This window comes from Myodes glareolus, chromosome 4 (genome assembly GCF_982192425.1).
Source record: "Myodes glareolus chromosome 4, mMyoGla1.1, whole genome shotgun sequence".
Lineage (NCBI taxonomy): Eukaryota > Metazoa > Chordata > Mammalia > Rodentia > Cricetidae > Myodes > Myodes glareolus.
The window spans coordinates 58,177,873-58,195,019 of record NC_142029.1 but is presented as its reverse complement, the minus strand read 5'-3'; the positions used below and the strand labels follow the sequence as shown (position 1 = coordinate 58,195,019).

The 17,147-nt window shown below is 36.8% G+C and overlaps 1 protein-coding gene across 6 annotated transcripts in view; it reads left to right on the top strand.

Annotated features, from left to right (window-relative positions):
* Armc8 (armadillo repeat containing 8) overlaps positions 1 to 17,147 on the top strand; it is an 89,361-nt gene that overhangs the window by 35,366 nt on the left and 36,848 nt on the right. For 4 of the 6 annotated variants that reach the window (XM_085689608.2, XM_085689607.2, XM_048417462.3 and 1 more), the window contains exons 8-12: positions 1,455 to 1,530; positions 1,628 to 1,718; positions 3,421 to 3,481; positions 5,546 to 5,746; positions 8,646 to 8,741. In XM_085689608.2, the coding sequence (XP_085545734.1) occupies positions 1,455 to 1,530; positions 1,628 to 1,718; positions 3,421 to 3,481; positions 5,546 to 5,746; positions 8,646 to 8,741 (525 nt within the window). The remainder of the gene's footprint in view (positions 1 to 1,454; positions 1,531 to 1,627; positions 1,719 to 3,420; positions 3,482 to 5,545; positions 5,747 to 8,645; positions 8,742 to 17,147) is intronic. The other 2 variants (XM_085689609.2, XM_048417463.3) reach the window with 1 other exon arrangement.

Sequence of the window (17,147 nt, the reverse complement as noted above, 5' to 3'; positions counted from 1 at the left end):
ACATACCCTCCCACCCTACCCCAATCCAATTCTCAGAGAGGGCAAGGCATACTGTCCAAGGCCCTCCCCACTATATCCAGGCTGAACAAGGCATCCATCCAAAGAGAATAGTTTACCAAAAAGCCAGTACATGTAGTAGGGATAAATGCTGGTGCCACTACAAGTGGCCCCTCAGTCTACTCCAGCCATGCAACTGTCAGCCACACTCAAAGGGACTAATTTGGCCTTATGCTTGGTCCTTCCCAGTCTGGCTGCAACCAGTGCTCTTAACCACTGAGCCATCTCTCCAGCCCAGCAGTACACACCTTTAGTCCCAAAACCTGGAAGGCAGAAACAGGTGAATCTGTTGATTAAAGGCCATTCCTGGTCTACAGAGCAAGTTCCAGGATAACCAGGACTACAGAGAGAGAACCCCTGTCTCAGACAAACAGAAGAACCCAAGAAACAAACAAAGCAGCTATAGAGGTGCTGGTGGTTTTCTTGTTAATGCCCAGCCACATGCCCCTTGTGGTATTCCACATGGACTTTTCTAAAGAACAGAAGAAAGACCAACGGTTTTTTTAGGGAGTTGCTCATTTCTGCCATCCTCTACCTTCATTAGTTCCCCAGTTTTCAGTTTCCTTTCTTTTCTGCACTAGGTTTTTTGACCATAGCAAATTTTAAATCTTAGGAGTTTGTGAGGAAGCAAGTGTCTGAATAATATGCTGTCGTTAGCATCCTGTAGGCTCCACTTGAGGGCACATGCCAGTGCTGCAGAGCATTCCCAGGGGAGGGCAGGGTTGCCCCATTCCTGCCCTGCTAGAGCCTGTCGACCTCCCAAGGGTCAGGCTCAGAGTGAGGATGTGTATGGTCATCTGGTGAATACTCCACTGAGGAGCTGCCGGTGTCAACATAGACTCTAGCTTCTCCTTCTCGAACTTTTACTCTATCATTGCTTTGTGTTTTAAGCCCCAATTCCACCTCACACATTTATAAGAATACTAACAAAACAAAACAAAAAAAGGCCAGAACCCTTTGCTTCAGTCCTCAGTACAGAAACAGACATGTCCCACCTGAAAGGCACTTGGCAATTATTATTAAGCTTCCTCTTTCTGCCTTATAAAACTTCCATTTTCTATAATGCTTTTTAGAGTTGATTAGGTATTTTTCTGTCAACTTGACCTGCTACTTTCTCACTTTTTCCTTTTCTATTATTTCAAAACTGACTTGACTTGTGCTGTAGTCTTTGGATGTGCAGGTATTGCTATTATTTCTGTGGTGCCATCTTTTAATTTGTTTTTTCCCCCACAGTCCTAATGAACTTAAGCCTTTGAGTGCTCTTAGTTATACTTTGGCCTACTCATTATTTAAGTAGAATTAAATAATTATTCAGAAGAGAAGTTTAGATTCTTAAAAATTAAAATCGTATTTCAAAACTTAAATATATTTTTTTGTTTCTTCATTTGTCTTTACAGGTTCGAATGCAAGCACTGAAATGCTTCTCAGTTTTAGCTTTTGAAAACCCCCAGGTATCGATGACCCTGGTAAATGGTAGGCTGGAACTTTTGGTAACACCTATGTGATTTGACTTCTGAACTTCACAGATTTAGTGGACTTTCTTACTCTTTGTCTTCTGTTTTGTTTCCAGTTTTGGTTGATGGGGAATTGTTACCACAGATATTCGTGAAGATGTTACAGAGGGATAAGCCTATTGAGATGCAACTCACGTCAGCAAAATGGTAAAAGTCAGAACAGCACGGGATGAAAATCTGCTAACACTGGAATATCAGTGTACTAGCATAATCTGCTCACTTCACATCACCATCTTGTTGGGATTTTGAAACTTGAAATTCACTGGGCTGTCTTATATGTTTCTAAACTGGACATTTTTTTTTAAATACCTGGTATGAGTAACAAGGCTGAACTCTTAAATTGCTTACAGAAAATTATTAAGTCCTCATATGTTCTCCTTGTCTTTGGTGTGAAATAACAGAATTAGATCAGGTAGATACTCAGCTAGGAAGACAGATAAAGAGACATCAGTGTTGGTGAATACTATGTTGAACATGTGTGTGCAGAGTTCTGTGCTAAGTGTTTAATTCTGATAGAAAACTTAGACTTTTGTACTCTTTCTTTGTTTGGTTTTGGTCTTAAATTCAAACAAAGTATTTGTCTTTTGTTAATAATTTAACAATATGTTAAAATAATTTTGTTAAATAAATTAACAATATGGTAATAGATTTTTAAAAATGAAAAATATAATAAACCTGACAGTATGACATTACCACAAAAATTTCAGCCCTTTAGAATTTAAGTAAAATAATTCTGCTGTTTTGATGTGTTTTCGTCCCTGCCCCAGCTTCCTGAGGGACTTAAATTCAGAAGAGTTCACTATTTTTTTTTTAATTTTTAAAATCACATCTATTTATTTATTGTGTGTGTACATGTATATATGTACCACTGAGCACATGTGGAGGTCAGAGGACAACTTGTGAGAGCTGACTCTCCTCATGTGACACTGTGGGTCCCCAGTTGGTTCTTCTTATATGGTCATGTGGGTTCCCAGGATGGAACTCGGTGTATCAGGCTTGCCAGCAAGTGCCGTTACCTGCTGAACCATATCATTGGTCCATTTTGTTGGATTTGTTTTTGAATTTTTCTTTTAATATATTTGTTTTCATTCAAGGCTAGATACAATTATTGAGCAAATTGTTTCTCTGTAGACTTGAATCACTCACCAACCCACAGAGCTGCTATTGGGACCTCCAAATTCTCGTTTCTGATGGAGAGCTGCCCTTTCTTCTGATATTTCCACTGCTGATGGACTTGGACAGTTCCTGCATAAGACCCTTAACCTTTTATCAGTGTATTTTTTTAAATATTTATTCATTTATTATGCATTCAATATCTGCCTACATGTGTGCCTGCAGGCCAGAGAGGGCACCAGATCTCATTACAGATGGTTGTGAGCCACCATATGGTTGCTGGGAATTGAACTCAAGATCTTTGGAAGAGCAGGCAATGCTCTTAACCACTGAGCCATCTCTTCAGCCCCCTTTATCAGTGTATTTTAACATCTCTTTTTTGTTAGAGAAATTTTTAAGCATTAAAAGTATAGAAGAAAAAAAGAAAAGAGAGAGAAGTATAGAGATAAAAGAATCCACTTTATGTACAACACCTCGCTTCAGATATACCTCTACTCAGCCTACTCATGGGGGCATTTAAGTCTTGTTTGTTTTTGTTTTAGAGCTAGCCTACTGTTTATATAATTATGTTAGTTTATTTTAAAGCTAACTGAATTTCATATAAGGAATGTCAGAATCTTGTCACTTAAGTAATAGTGTATGGGTTTGTTTTTGTTTGTTTTATAAACTCTTAAAGGCAAATAGTATTTCTTTAACGTTTTAAACCTCAAAAATAATTTGTGTCATTTTATTCCAGTTTAACTTATATGTGCAGAGCTGGAGCAATTCGGACAGATGACAGCTGTATTGTATTAAAAGTAAGCCAATTACTTCTCTAAGAATGTTGAGTGTGAATGTTGCTATTCTTGTTTCTTTTTGCCCACTTGGCATTATGGTATGAGTGCACTGCATAAAATGACATCAGACATGATGCTTTTCTGTGGTATGCCTTTTAGTCTAAGATTGGGTTTAGATGTACATGAATACCACAATGAAATAATTCTTTTATTGTTACAATCTTTCTTTTATGATAAGAGTATAAAATTGTAAAAATATGTATAATGCCAATGAAATAGTACTGTTGGCCAATTACACAGATAAAGACATACCTCACCCTCACACCCAGAAGTCAAAATGCATAATAAGAGAGTAAATCTGTGTTCCATGTCAGTACACCAAGAGCTTCTGACTAGCTCGGAATCCCTTACTCTTTAATTCCTGCATATGAAAGTGGAGGCAATAATTTTCGCTTAGCTATCTCACAGAAGTATTGTGAGCCTAGCCATGTATTAAACCCATTCCAGCATCTTACTTGCTTTAAAGAACAAAACAAATGTTATGCCATTGTTGAAAAGATGAGTCCAAAACTAAATGATCGTTAAGAACATTAAGTTTAAGCCAGGCAGTGGTAGCGTGTGCCTTTAATCCAACACTTAGGAGGCAGAGACAGGCAGATCTCTATGAGTTCAAGACCAGCCTGGTTTACAGAGCAAGTTTCAGGGCAGCAAGGACTACACAGGGAAAACCCTGTCTGGAAGAAAAAAAAAAGATAGAAAGAATGAGTCAGGTGGGTTGCAAGCTTGAGGCCAGTCTGAATTACATAGTGAGATCCTGTCTGAACAAACAAAGCATCAAGAAATAATGCAAAAGCAGGTAAATAAGTGACTAGGTCGCATTAGTATTTGGCAAAAGACTTAAGGACCCCCTGAGTAAATAGCTCTATGTAGACTAGTAAGGGCTTTCTTAGAAAAGACTGGCTTATTTATTTCTTTAACCCTTACTTCTTTATCATTGTATTATTTTCAGATGCTTCAGGTGGGAGCATTGAATTTGATAACTCATGAACTTATAGTATTGATAAATGTTAGTAATTAGGAATGTTAGGAAAAGAATAAAGTAGGAAAGAATAGGAAAATCTTTCCCTGAGAAGCCTGTAGTTGAGTTGTAAAACCTGAACTAGCCTAATAAGAAACAGTAGGAATTAATAATGTTCTGATTCTGTGGCAAAACATAGAACAGGATGATGCAGCCCTCTTTGAGGCATTTATGCTCCTGTAAGTAACCTCAATAAAATTAATTGGTTTACCAAGTTTGGGGGGAAACGAACAGGAATCTAGAAAACAGTGAAGCACAGTTGACTGTGGTAGTCAAAGTGACTTCCTGTAAGTATTAACACTTCAGTGTCTACTTTGCATCAGCGTTAGAGATAATAGACACACAGGGTAGTTTTGAGAGCCTAATATAGAGATGTTATAAGACCAGTGTCAGGGTGGTTGACGCACCTCAGAAGTAAAATTGAACTAGTGTATATCACACTTGTATGAGTGTATATTATACTCATTCCAGCATGGTATTGTGAAAACTTAACAATGGTGATTGATATGGTCCACTAAATTTTAGAGCTGGTAGACTCTGAGAGAGGTAAAAAATTTTTAAGCTGTATTTAGATTTTGTAACTGTAGATAAATATTAACTCCTAAAAATAAATAAGTAAATAAATGTGATTCCAACCATATTACTAAGGAAATTTTGCTGATTAAACTGCCAGCTTTCTTTTAGGGTGAGCACATAGGTAGGATAGGATAGACTGTCAACATGATTTGATCTGTCAAGAGTTCTCAAATAACTTTTCTAAGGTTCTCCAATAAAATTTCAAAGCAAGTTATCTGTTAATTAAGAGTTTAGCATGCTAGAACAAACAATCTTCTGAATTTTGCTTGTTTTTGCGTTTAAACATTTTTACTTCTAAAAACCAGCTGAGGAAATGTATCATAGAAGCATGATTTCCAACCAATACCATTGGATTAGGTTTAGTTATCAAATGTTCTTCATCAAGCTTTTGCCTTTACCAAAAAGCGAATAATTGATCTCCCTGCTTTCAGACTTTGCCTTGTCTGGTTCGAATGTGCAGTAAGGAAAGATTACTAGAGGAGAGAGTTGAAGGAGCTGAGACACTCGCCTATCTGATTGAGCCAGATGTTGAGCTACAGAGAATCGCTAGCATAACTGATCACCTCATTGCCATGCTTGCTGACTATTTCAAGTATCCCAGCTCAGTGAGTGCCATCACTGACATTAAAAGGGTATGTTCTTCTGGGTTTTTAAAGTGTTCTTACTGTGCACAGCTGTGAAACAATTGATCTTCCATCTGAGAGCCCATTTAAGTAAGGGATCTTTTATCTTTATTAACATAGATAATAGTTTGTGAGGTTTTAAAATCTAGCTATTTAATGTTTATCATCAGGACATTTTTTTGCTAAACACCAAAGCAAGAAGAAAATTACATTCTTGGCTCCCTTAACTAAGTCTCCAAAATAGTAGGGTCCCTAGTTGAGTATTGACATTGTGTCTGTATCTAATTTAGTTCAGGGTCACAGAATCATCTCTGGTGCTACTTTCTTTCTTCTTCTTCTTTTTTTTTTTAAGGTCAAGGGTGGCATTTTTCTTAATTTCACCTGGTTGATCTCAGTTCACTGTCCACCACAATCTTGTCTTCTCCCTTTTCCTGTCTTTCTCCATTTGGTTTCACACTGTTCTTTTGGCCTGAGGTTAAATGCTCACTCATTTAACTGAGGTTAAATGAGGTTAACCTCAGTTTGGACCACTAAGAACCAAGCCATGTTTATTTTTTCTGAAAATAACGTTCCTTGGAGTTTGGTATTTCTTTGACTTGTTGCCTCTCAACCTGTTTGCCAAATCTATTTTGCTGAGAGAATCTATTACCATAACTTTATTTAAGGAGGTCACGGCAGACAGGACAGTAGGACAATGACTTCCGTGTGTGGTCAGGGTCGGTGTCTGAATGCTACCGCGGTCCCAAGAATGACTGCTCTCTTCACCTTTCACATACTCTGACTTCTGAAGCCACTCATCCGGCAGGCGAATGTTGGAAATGAATGATGGGTGTGTCCTTTCACTGTCTAGAAAGGCCTGAGGTGACAGGGTGCTACCATTAGTCACATGCACTATCTTCTGTTTTAAAATTGGGGCCATGCCAGGCGGTGATGATGCACGCCTTTAGTCCCAGCACTCAGGAGGCAGAGGCCAGTGGATCTCTGTGAGTTCGAGGCCAGCCTGGTCTACAGAGAGAGTTTCAGGACGGACTACAAAGCAACAAAGGGAAAACATGTCTCAAAAAAACCAACCAACCAACCAACCAAGCAACCAACGAATAAATAATAAATAAATGAAGTAAAGTTCTGGGTTGGAAGCCAGGTGTGATGACACATGTCTAATTCTGACCCTTGGGAGGCTGAGGCAGGAGGACAGTGAATTTGATGCTAAATTGTGCTACATAATAAAAGATCCTAGCTCAAAACAGGCAACAAGATAAATAATTATGTGTCTACTTGTCCTTGGTAGAGTTCTTTTCCTAGTAAAAGTGATGGGCGCAGTGCCTTCTCTGTTTCCCTGGGACTTTTTCTCACACTGATAAAATGTCTCACCAATAAGAAATATGCAAGTTAGTTCTGACCCTGGTCTCCTGAACAGCCTGAGCTTTTCTCCAAAGCAAGGCAAGGAGAAAAATGAGCATGCCCCAGGAAACTGTCCTAAACCGTTTGTGTAAGCACTCGTGATGTACTTAACTCATGTGTAGAAGATTATTCCTTCTCTTCAGAATTGAATTGTTTTTCCATTTCAATTCTTTAATCATAAAGGCAAAATAATTTTTAAATGATCTCCAAATGATAAACACGAGTGAAAATTTGATTTGTAATCTTTAATTTTGGTGTTGGGTTATCCAAAAATGTCTTAACTACAAAAGTATAGATATTAGACTTATGGGAAGAAATTATCATATCAATAATAATAAGTTAATAATATGGATGATTTCAGTCCAAATTTGTGTTGTATGGTGTAAGTTATGCTGGCAGGTGGCTAAGATTTGTAGGGTCCAGTGCTCCTGAACTCAGAGCTAAGTGTTTCCATTGCAGAGCCCTTCCTCAAGCTGTCAGGGTTGGCACTTTTGGAGCTACTCTGATGAGTGTCTTCATGGCTGCCTCAAGTGGATACTGCTTACCTCGTGTTTATGGAACATTTGGTTATCCTAAATCCTTAATCAGTGGCAACTAACTTACAAAGCTTAGTGGCAAAGCTGACCCATTGTCTGGGCTGTAGCTAATTCAGTAGAGGGTTTCATAGTGCTCTTAACAATACCTGCCAACTAAGTAAGAGTTCACTTTTCCAAGGTAATACCTTTAGGAAGTGCTCCTTTAGATCATTACGTTATGACTTTTAGTTTAAAAATGTTACTGATACTCCTTGTATAGTTACAATTCATAGTTAAGGATCCTGAGAAAATGTTTCTATTTTAATTTTATGGTAGTTTGTTAGGAAACAGGTTTATGGGAGAATTACTAACAGTACTGTTTATGTTTATTTAGGCATAGCTGTAATTATCTTATACCAACAATTAATTTTAATAATTTTCTTTAAAAACTCTGGACATAATTTAGTAGCTAGTGATTATTGGCTGAGGTTTTTCACAGAGGGTTCCCTTTTTCTAAAAGTTTTTTAAATGCTGCAGAATTTGGAAAATATTGGTATAATAGAATTCAGTTTGTATAGCTTGCAGCTGGAGACTGCAAGTCTAGATGTTCCCTCTCTTTGTGTGCCTCTTTTAAAGAGCTGGTGGAAGCAAATATCTTTGCCACTGACACTACTATCTGCAAGTACTGAACTCTAAGAGTCCAGCATGCACTTTTCTTCATATATCAATGCCAAAAGTCAGAGTAATCACTTTAAGACAGAGGTAGACTGCATTTCAAGTCACGCTGACATAGACACAGCAAAATCTCAGTCGTGATCAGAGCCCAAAAGTAACTAGAAAATTCATTTAGTGGCAGTACTAATGTTAATAGTTGCTACTTTTCCTGAAACTCAGATATTTGCTTTATTTTTATTATTGTATTATAATGTTATATTTTATTAAAATGTAACTTAAGGATTAATTTGGAATTATCCCTTCCCTGCTTTCTGCAGCTTGATCATGACTTAAAACATGCCCATGAACTCCGCCAGGCTGCATTCAAGCTCTATGCCTCTCTTGGAGCAAACGATGAAGACATCCGGAAGAAGGTGAGTCTGGGAGAGGGGCGTCCCCCAGTCCTGACAGCCAGCAGGCAGGGAGTGACGTCAACCTGAAAGTCGTGGTGAAGAGCACTAACAGTGACTGTTTGAATATAATAAAGCAGAGTGACAAAAGGCATAATTGAAGAATGAATGGGACCTGGATTTGGGGGGTTGTTTGTTTTTAGAACATAGAGAGGCATGGCCATGCTGGAATGATAAATAACTGGCCTGCTATTTTGTGTCATTAATATGGATCATTATGTTGCACATTTTTGCATGTGTTCTGATAGAAGTCATTTCTAGCACTGTGAAGCTTTAGACACCTTGAAAGATCTAACACTAGAATTGTAAATGTTATTTATGGATATACCTTCTAATGCCATTGAGAAGTTCAAATCTCTATTGTATATTGTTCTTTAATAATGTGGCTTAGTTTTATGTTTTGATTTTTTAATTTTTATTTTATTTTTTGCTACTGTGCAAGTTTAATGTGAATAAAATCTTTGTGGAATGATGATTTTATGTTTAGTGAGTGGTCATCTGAATTTTCCAGCTCTTCTAAAATGTGTCACTGGTCCCTTGTTCCCATGTTAGTCTAACACTGAACTCATGTTCTTTATGGAAGTAGTTCTAGGTAAGATGCACAGTGTAGTGTTAAATTCTAACCTGGCTCCCTGCACAAACTAAAAGGCTAGAATTTACCACTCAGAAACATACAATCTAAAAGATTCCACACAAGGATATTACAGACATGAACCAACAAAACCACATGTCCTGTCATAGTAGAAGAGCAACTAGGCACTATTTACTAACCATGATGATTTCCTGATTCTCTCCATCTGTATTGCTATTTTAAGGAGAATGTGAGAGAAACTAAAAGTACTGGCACTTACCAGGATTTGGAAGAGCATGTTAGGCATGTTAGAGATATAATGGAACCAACCTTAAGTAAGTTGGATGAAATAAATTGCACAAGAAACATCCTTGAAGAAACTGAAGTAAAAGCAATAAAGTTAGACGTGTGAGGGGCTTTGATTTTCAATCCAGTATGAAAAGCACAACTAACAGCTGATTTCTCCAGTGACCTCAGTCTGGTTTAACCAGCAAGAGGCTTTTGCTCTCTTAAAGTGTGTTAGTATATGACTTATAAATGTCATTTTTATCACCTGTGACTTTCCCTTGTGAACTGTTCCTTCCAAGCAAACGTTAGAGATGTGATATGACTTGTGTCTAGCCGTGGTTTATGGATGTTGACACTAAAGTATTTTGTTCACTTTAGACATGTGGTGTATCACAAGAGAAGACTTTCTTGGTAACTCATAAGATACAATTAATGATGACATGGACTATGTAACTTAAGTACATGCTGGTTTATTATTGGGTTATTAGGAAATAGGAGGAATATTTTATCCATCCTTATATCTCCAAAAGGCCATGTCCTAGACTAAAAGGGAGTTAGATAGATGGACTATATGGGGATAGAATGTGCATTTGTACATTTCTTTGTACTTTCTTGTCAATAAATGATTGTTTTGGAATTGATGACTTGATACGTGACATCATGTTCTAGAAGTACTTGAACCATAACAGTCTAATCAGTAGTTTACTAAACTTGTATTTACAATGTGTACAATTTCCTGGTCAGGCTGTTGATCGTTTCTGTAGAAAGATAACAAATAAAGAATAAGTTATAATTATTAACTATAGTTCTTATGTGTGTGGTGAAGAAAAGTTACTGTGCTATTCTTATGTGATGGGATTACATAGAATTTTTAGAAGTTATTTAATTCTGGGAAATTGGTGAGTAGTTTCCAGTTCATAGAACTCACTGAAGATATTGTAAAGTGAGAGTTATACAAAAAGTTCCTGACAAACTCTGCTTAAAGGCTGGTCTTAAAAGTGGGAAACCTCCTTATTTTTGGTATATAAAAGGTGATAACTCTTACTTGGAATGCATTCCTTTCTTTTTATTGAAATGATTATTTGGACAGATTGATTTTACTTTTTCCATTAAATATATCTTTCTCTTTTATACATATGCCCTATGTAATTTGATGCTATTTTTGTGTGTGTGTAGATTCGTAATGTACACTGTTACTTTTTTAAATGTAGCATTTATTCTTGCCAACACAGAATTTCAGTGTACTGATATATGTGTGGATAATAATGATAAAAAATTTCAAGGATTGTAGACCTACCCTTCCAGGTCCCTCAAAACAAGCTTTTCTAAAATTTATTTATTTATTTATTGCATGTTTCAGCTGCAAAGATGAAATGTGTACTTGGTCTGATTTTCATATTGTAAACAGGAACACAATTCAGTAAATAATATGAGTCACAGTGTCCTATTATGACCAGTTAAGGAAAGGAGGAAGAATAAATATAAGAAAACCAGAGCCAAAAGCAGGGACGTGAGAAGTATACACAGCTGTCAAAGGAGGACAACAACCATCTGTCTTCCTAGAATTGTCTCTCTCTCTCTTTCTCAGTGCTTTTAAAGATGGCTAAAGGTCTGTTGTGTTATCATTTCCTGATACCTTTTCTTTGAGTCAGACAAAATTCATTGTAATGAACATGATCTCCATGTCAAAGATTCGTCTTCTTTGGAATCATGTCATTGTATTGCCATTAAAAACAACAAAAGATCTCAGCTCTTCCTATGACTTAAGAAGAACTCAATAAATGCCCGTTGAGCAGGAGTTGGGTGTGGTTTTACACATCTATAATCCCAGCACTTGGGAGGTTGGAAGCTGCAGAATCAGGATTTCCAGGTCATTCTTGGCTACATAGTAATCTTGAGATCCTTCTGGATTATATGAGATCTCGTGTTAACCCTCCCCACAACTCTGCAAAATAAATAATAAATAAATAGATAAATAAAATGTTGAGTGAATATAGGAGCAAAGCTGCAGAAATGATGCACAGGGTGATGCGCTGTTTAGCATGACTGGATCTTCCTTTCTCGTATGCATAGCAAAGTTGGTGTTTTTATTCCTGGCTTTTTGTCTTTTGTTCTATTAACTCTGGCATACTTAGTAATTTCTTAAGTGTTTGTAATATCTGGTCAGAAGGATAAAAGAAAGACGGTTCTGACTGTAAGAGTGAAAAGCATTCCCATTGATGGTGTCAGGAGGAGAGAGAAGCAAAGTGGGAGTTAGAACTTGCTGCATTAAACTTAGAATTCATTTTAACTGTATCAACTGACCCTGATTCTTGAGTGGATTATGTTAGAGAAAATAAGGGCATGGACAAGAAATGAGAGCTCAGTAGAAGAATCCAGAATTTTTTAGCTGTAACTAAATTGATAGTAATCCCAAGTGAGCATTAGATCTGGTCTCTTGTCAGGGGCAAATCCAATTTCGAATGATACCACGTAATAGTGCACACCTTTAATCCCAGTACTTGGGAGGCAGAGACAGGCGAATCTTTGTGAGTTTGAGGCCAGCCTGGTCTACAAGAGCTAGTTCTAGGACAGGCTTCAAAGCTACAGAGAAGCCCTGTCTTGAAAAACCAAAACCAACCAACCAAACAAACAAACAAACAAACAAAAAACAAACAAAACAAAGAAAGGAAGAAAAAAAGGAAAGCAAGCAGAAGTTCAGGTAATGGGCAGGACATCAAGAAACAGAGCTGTAAGCCTTCAGATGCAGGCATTGGCAGTGAACTGTTAAGTCTTGTAGAGCCACGAATAGTGAGCAGTTCTGTAGTCTTGAAACCATTTCCCTTCTAGTGAAGACACGAAGACCATCGCTTCATTTCATACCTGTTGATCATCAGGGACTTTAGAAAACTGAACAACTGTTACCTCTCTTTTAATCTCCTCAAGGAACTAGTGGAATGTTTCAGAAATTTAGAAAGTATCTGTTGATGAAAAATGGCAGTGGCACAGAATAAGTTAAACCTCAAGGAAATTAATAAACTAATTATTATAATAAAATAAGAATGGTGCCTTTGCTTTGGGTAAAGAAATACTAATGAAGTACTGATTGTAGTCACTGTTGCCTTTAGGGTTCTGACTAGGGAAGCCTTTCAGAATGCTTTCCTCTTATGTACGAGTACTTCCCTTTTAACTGGAGATATTTTTTGATGAACTAGAATGTAAGCTCCATTGGGGCAGGTTTTTTTTCCCCCCAATTGTTGTTCATTACTGTATTCCTAGCATCTACAACTCGCACAGCTGACAATAAACATTTGAAGAATGAATGATCGGTGAGCAAAGTAATCAAAGTGATGGATGAATGAGCTGTGTTGTAGAATTCCATTATTTTGTAATGGTTCTCAAATTATATGTCGACCTCACTTGACTAGGAGCTTTTCCAACTTCACCAGCAATCACATATTATGAGAAGAGAAGAATTTTAAAATGGGAGAAGTAGAGTCTGTTCCTTATAGGCAAGGGCTTTTGTTAGATACAGCGTAGAGAAAGTAGAGATGGTTCTTGGTTTTCAATAGGCAGGTAATCCTAATCCTAAATGTCTACTAACCTGGAGTATGAGTCAAAGAGAACATACTTTATGTCAAAGTAATCTTGACTATTGTATCCTAATTAGAAACGCAAGAGTAGTGCGGGGGTTGTAGTTCAGAACTAGCATGCCAAGGCCCTGTGCTCCATCTTCGGCACTGCAAGATGTAGAAAAATTTTCTTTCTCTGTGTGGTTTACAAAATAATCATAGAATGTATAATTGTGAATTTGGAATAAATTTTCTAGGGATAAACATATGTAGTCTGACTGAGGATTCAACTTGTTTATTAAAGTGATATCATGCCTATGTGAAGTATCTTCTAGTTAATGAATGCCTGTCTTTTTTAACGTCCGTTGTACAGTGCTATCTTCAGTTACCCATTGACTAATTGAACTGCTGTTGTAGTTATGTGACTTGCCCAACAGAAACAGACATGTAGAGGGGAGATGAAGAACAGTAAGTTGTTAGCTTAAAATTCAGCAGAGTGAGTAATGGTTAGACAGCGTCTGATAGGGGCAAGAGGAATTATTTGGAACAAATTATAGTATACCTGTTGTTTTGGGTGAGGTTGAAATCTAATTGCTTTGGGGATGTCACTTTTAATGCTTTCCAAATGCTTTTTATTTCATGTTTCAAGAACTGAAAACTCAGTTTGTCTCCTAGGCAGGAACATTACAATAGCTTTACATGGCTTGAAGCAAAGCAACTAAGGCTGGGATTCTTTTTTAAAGTGACAGTGTCAGGCTATGTTGCCCAGGCTAGCTCGTCGTACTCCTGGTCTCAAGTGATGCCCTTGCTTCCGCCTTCTGAGTGGGACTATAGATGACACCATTGCACTAACTTGCTTTTTATTTTATTTATTTAAGTTGAACCTAAAAAAAATCTGAGAGGTATAATGGCAGACAAAGTAAGGAAAAAAAGAGGAAACAAAGAGAAACAAGAGTCTCCTTCCTGTCCTTTTCCCTAGTAAGAAAGATTGAACAGAATGTATTTATATTTAGCGTGATGTTGGTCACATAATAAGTACTCAATAAATGGCATCCTTTGATTACTTTAAATTATTACTTCATCAGAGAAATTTAAATAAATGCCATATATATCTTTGTATGTTTGAAGAAAAGATCAGCAACATTCAAAATGTAAATAAGGATTTATAATGAAGAAAGTGTCTTCATGATGTAAATTGCCCAATTGTCATAAGTTCATTTCAGAAAAAGAATTCTTATATTTCAGAAACATTCTCTTTCTATAGTAAATCTCTTATGACAGATTTTTAATTTTAACTTTTATAATTTTAACTTCATATACATTTAAAAATGTTGATTTTTTTTTTAAACTTTCTCTATGGTTATCTAAGTATCTCCCGCCATGATTGGCACTAACACTGTTGCTCTAAGTGATCACCACCATTCCTAGGAGACAAATTCTCAAGAGGAAAATATGCATTTATTTCTTTATTTTTAATGCTATAAGATTTTTATAGTATATTTGTATTTGAAGTCAGTTTTCATATTTTGTGCTTTCTCCAAATTTTGTTAAGCATTCACCTTGAAAAGTTTTATCCTTTGTTATAGTTTGATTTTGTTGTTAGTTGGTCTTTTGGTTAAGAGCTTAAATGATCATGAATTTGGTTTACTAAATGTGATTGTTTACATGGTTATTTCAAAGGTACGGTGTTAAATTCTGTATTTGTCCCTTTCCTGGGGCAGATGTAAGGAATTACTTTTGAGCCTTACCTGTGTACTGAAACAGGCACCTTGAACGTTCTGAGGGTTTTCCATGGCACCACAGATAGAATATGCTTTAGGACTTGGCTTTGCTCTAAATACAAGTTCTGAGTTTATACTTCCTTAACTTAATTGGTGACTAAATTTTAAGTTACCTTCTTGAAGCTGACCTTCCAAAGAATTCTAAGTGAGCCCTGTGATGTTCATTCATGGTAAGTATTTCTAAAGAAATAACGGTTTTGCAACATGTCCACAGTGGTGAGTTCCTTGACCTTCCGCACACTGAATGCAGCAAACCTGTGTGTGATAATGCTCTGTATACAGTAGAGGTTCTTACAGAAGACAGCAAAAGATTTTCACCTCAGAACTCACTAAATGTGTTTTTATACAGTTCATGGTGTGTACTTGATAAGTTCTTTATAATTTAGTTAAAAGACAGGTGGTTTGTAAACCAAAAATTGGGTTTAAAATTTGGTCTTTCCATTTGAACAGCAAATGGGCAACTTAGATTTTTCGGGAGTATTTGTCTGAACATGAAGTATTGGAGTAACTAAGTACTTTGGAATAGCAGAGCTTGAAAAAATTGAGTTTGTCAAAAATCAGGGCTGTTGTTACACTCTTCTCCATAATGAAAATGCCACCACGGGAATCAGCAGGACACATGTTGTTACCTGTGCAACTCTCGCCTGTAAGAATGACTTCATGTTTTTAAGTGATTGAAGGAAGGCTCTGAGAACAAAAACACTTTGACACCAGAAGAGAAAGTTGAGTTCAGACCTTGTGCCCTGGAGGCTCAGTCTGAATGCAGCCATGCTCACTTGTCTTGAACCCAGGGCATGTTGAATAGCTGAAGCAGAAGTGCAAGCCCCTGTGGTTAAAGGGGCTGACCTTAGCGCAAAGAGCTTATCACTCTGCTGATTCTGCACAAAATCCAACAAACAAACAAACAAAAAAAAAAACCCACCATAAACCAATTTGGTGAAAAATTTTGCTTACAGTTGTCTTTGATCTATAAAAGGAAATGAAAAAAAAAAAAAAAGGGATCCACAAAACCAGGAGAGTAAGAGCATATTGTCTGCCTTTCTGAAAAGCCATTATTAAGCACAAACAGTTTGACATTGTCACTAGAGATTCCCTGCAAATCAATTCTCTTATTTGAATGATGATGGCATTTGGGGACGTTGAACAAAAGAGAGGAAAAAAATGTGGCTTTTACTTATTATATAAACTGTTACTGAATTCTGTGGATTACTTAGAAACATTGCTTGAGTAAGATGCTATATCTAGGAGAAAAGTAAGCGAATATAAAGCATGTTGGAGGGTCAAAAATCATACAATTGTTATAATCCAACTGTACTTTACTTTGAAGCTGAATTCCATGTAACTGGAACAACCATTGATTGGGAACTCACTATGTAAAGGAAAATTATTTATTTTCCTTTTAAATAATTTGTTTATTTTTATTCTTTTGAGGTGCTGGGATCAAACCCAGCATGTACATGCTAGGCCAGCCACTCAACCACTGAATTACATCCCCAGCTAGAGGTACTATTTCAGAATTTTATTTTGTGGACAACTTCCTTATGGAATAGATTTAAGTTCAAGGTAACATGTGAGATCCTTTGATCTTTAATAGTCACTACTTTGTCAAGCTGTAGTGTTCTTCACTAGAACATGAACTACATAAAGGCAGTGCCTAGACTATACAGGTGGTAGACTTGTATTTGCTTGGTAAATGGTGTATATTTGAACCTTAATAAGACTGTGAGGTGTGTGACTATGCATATATAGAATAAATTTCTTATGTTGTGTAGTTCCTGGGACAGTGCACAGTTTACCATCCCTGGGATAGTAAAAAGAAGGAGGTGGAGGAATGTTTATTGCTATTTAAATGATGACGTATAGTGGTTCTATTTATTTATTTATTTGTTGAACTAAAGTGTACTTTGGTGGCTGCCTTGCTTCTCTGCTGATGTAAGCTAATGATTGAACTTAAAATTTGAATGAATGCATGAATACTTTTCATAGATGTGATTTTTTTTTAAAAAAAAAACACAATGGGACACTTCTGACATCATAGTGTTTGTGCTACTTTTTGTTTTCCGGGGGCAAGAAAAAGCTGAGCAGAGAGAGATAACCCACATTTCTTCAAAGAATAGAGGTTAAAGGTGTGTGTGTGTGTGTGTGTGTGTGTGTAGAGCTCAGGTCAGTGTCCATTGTT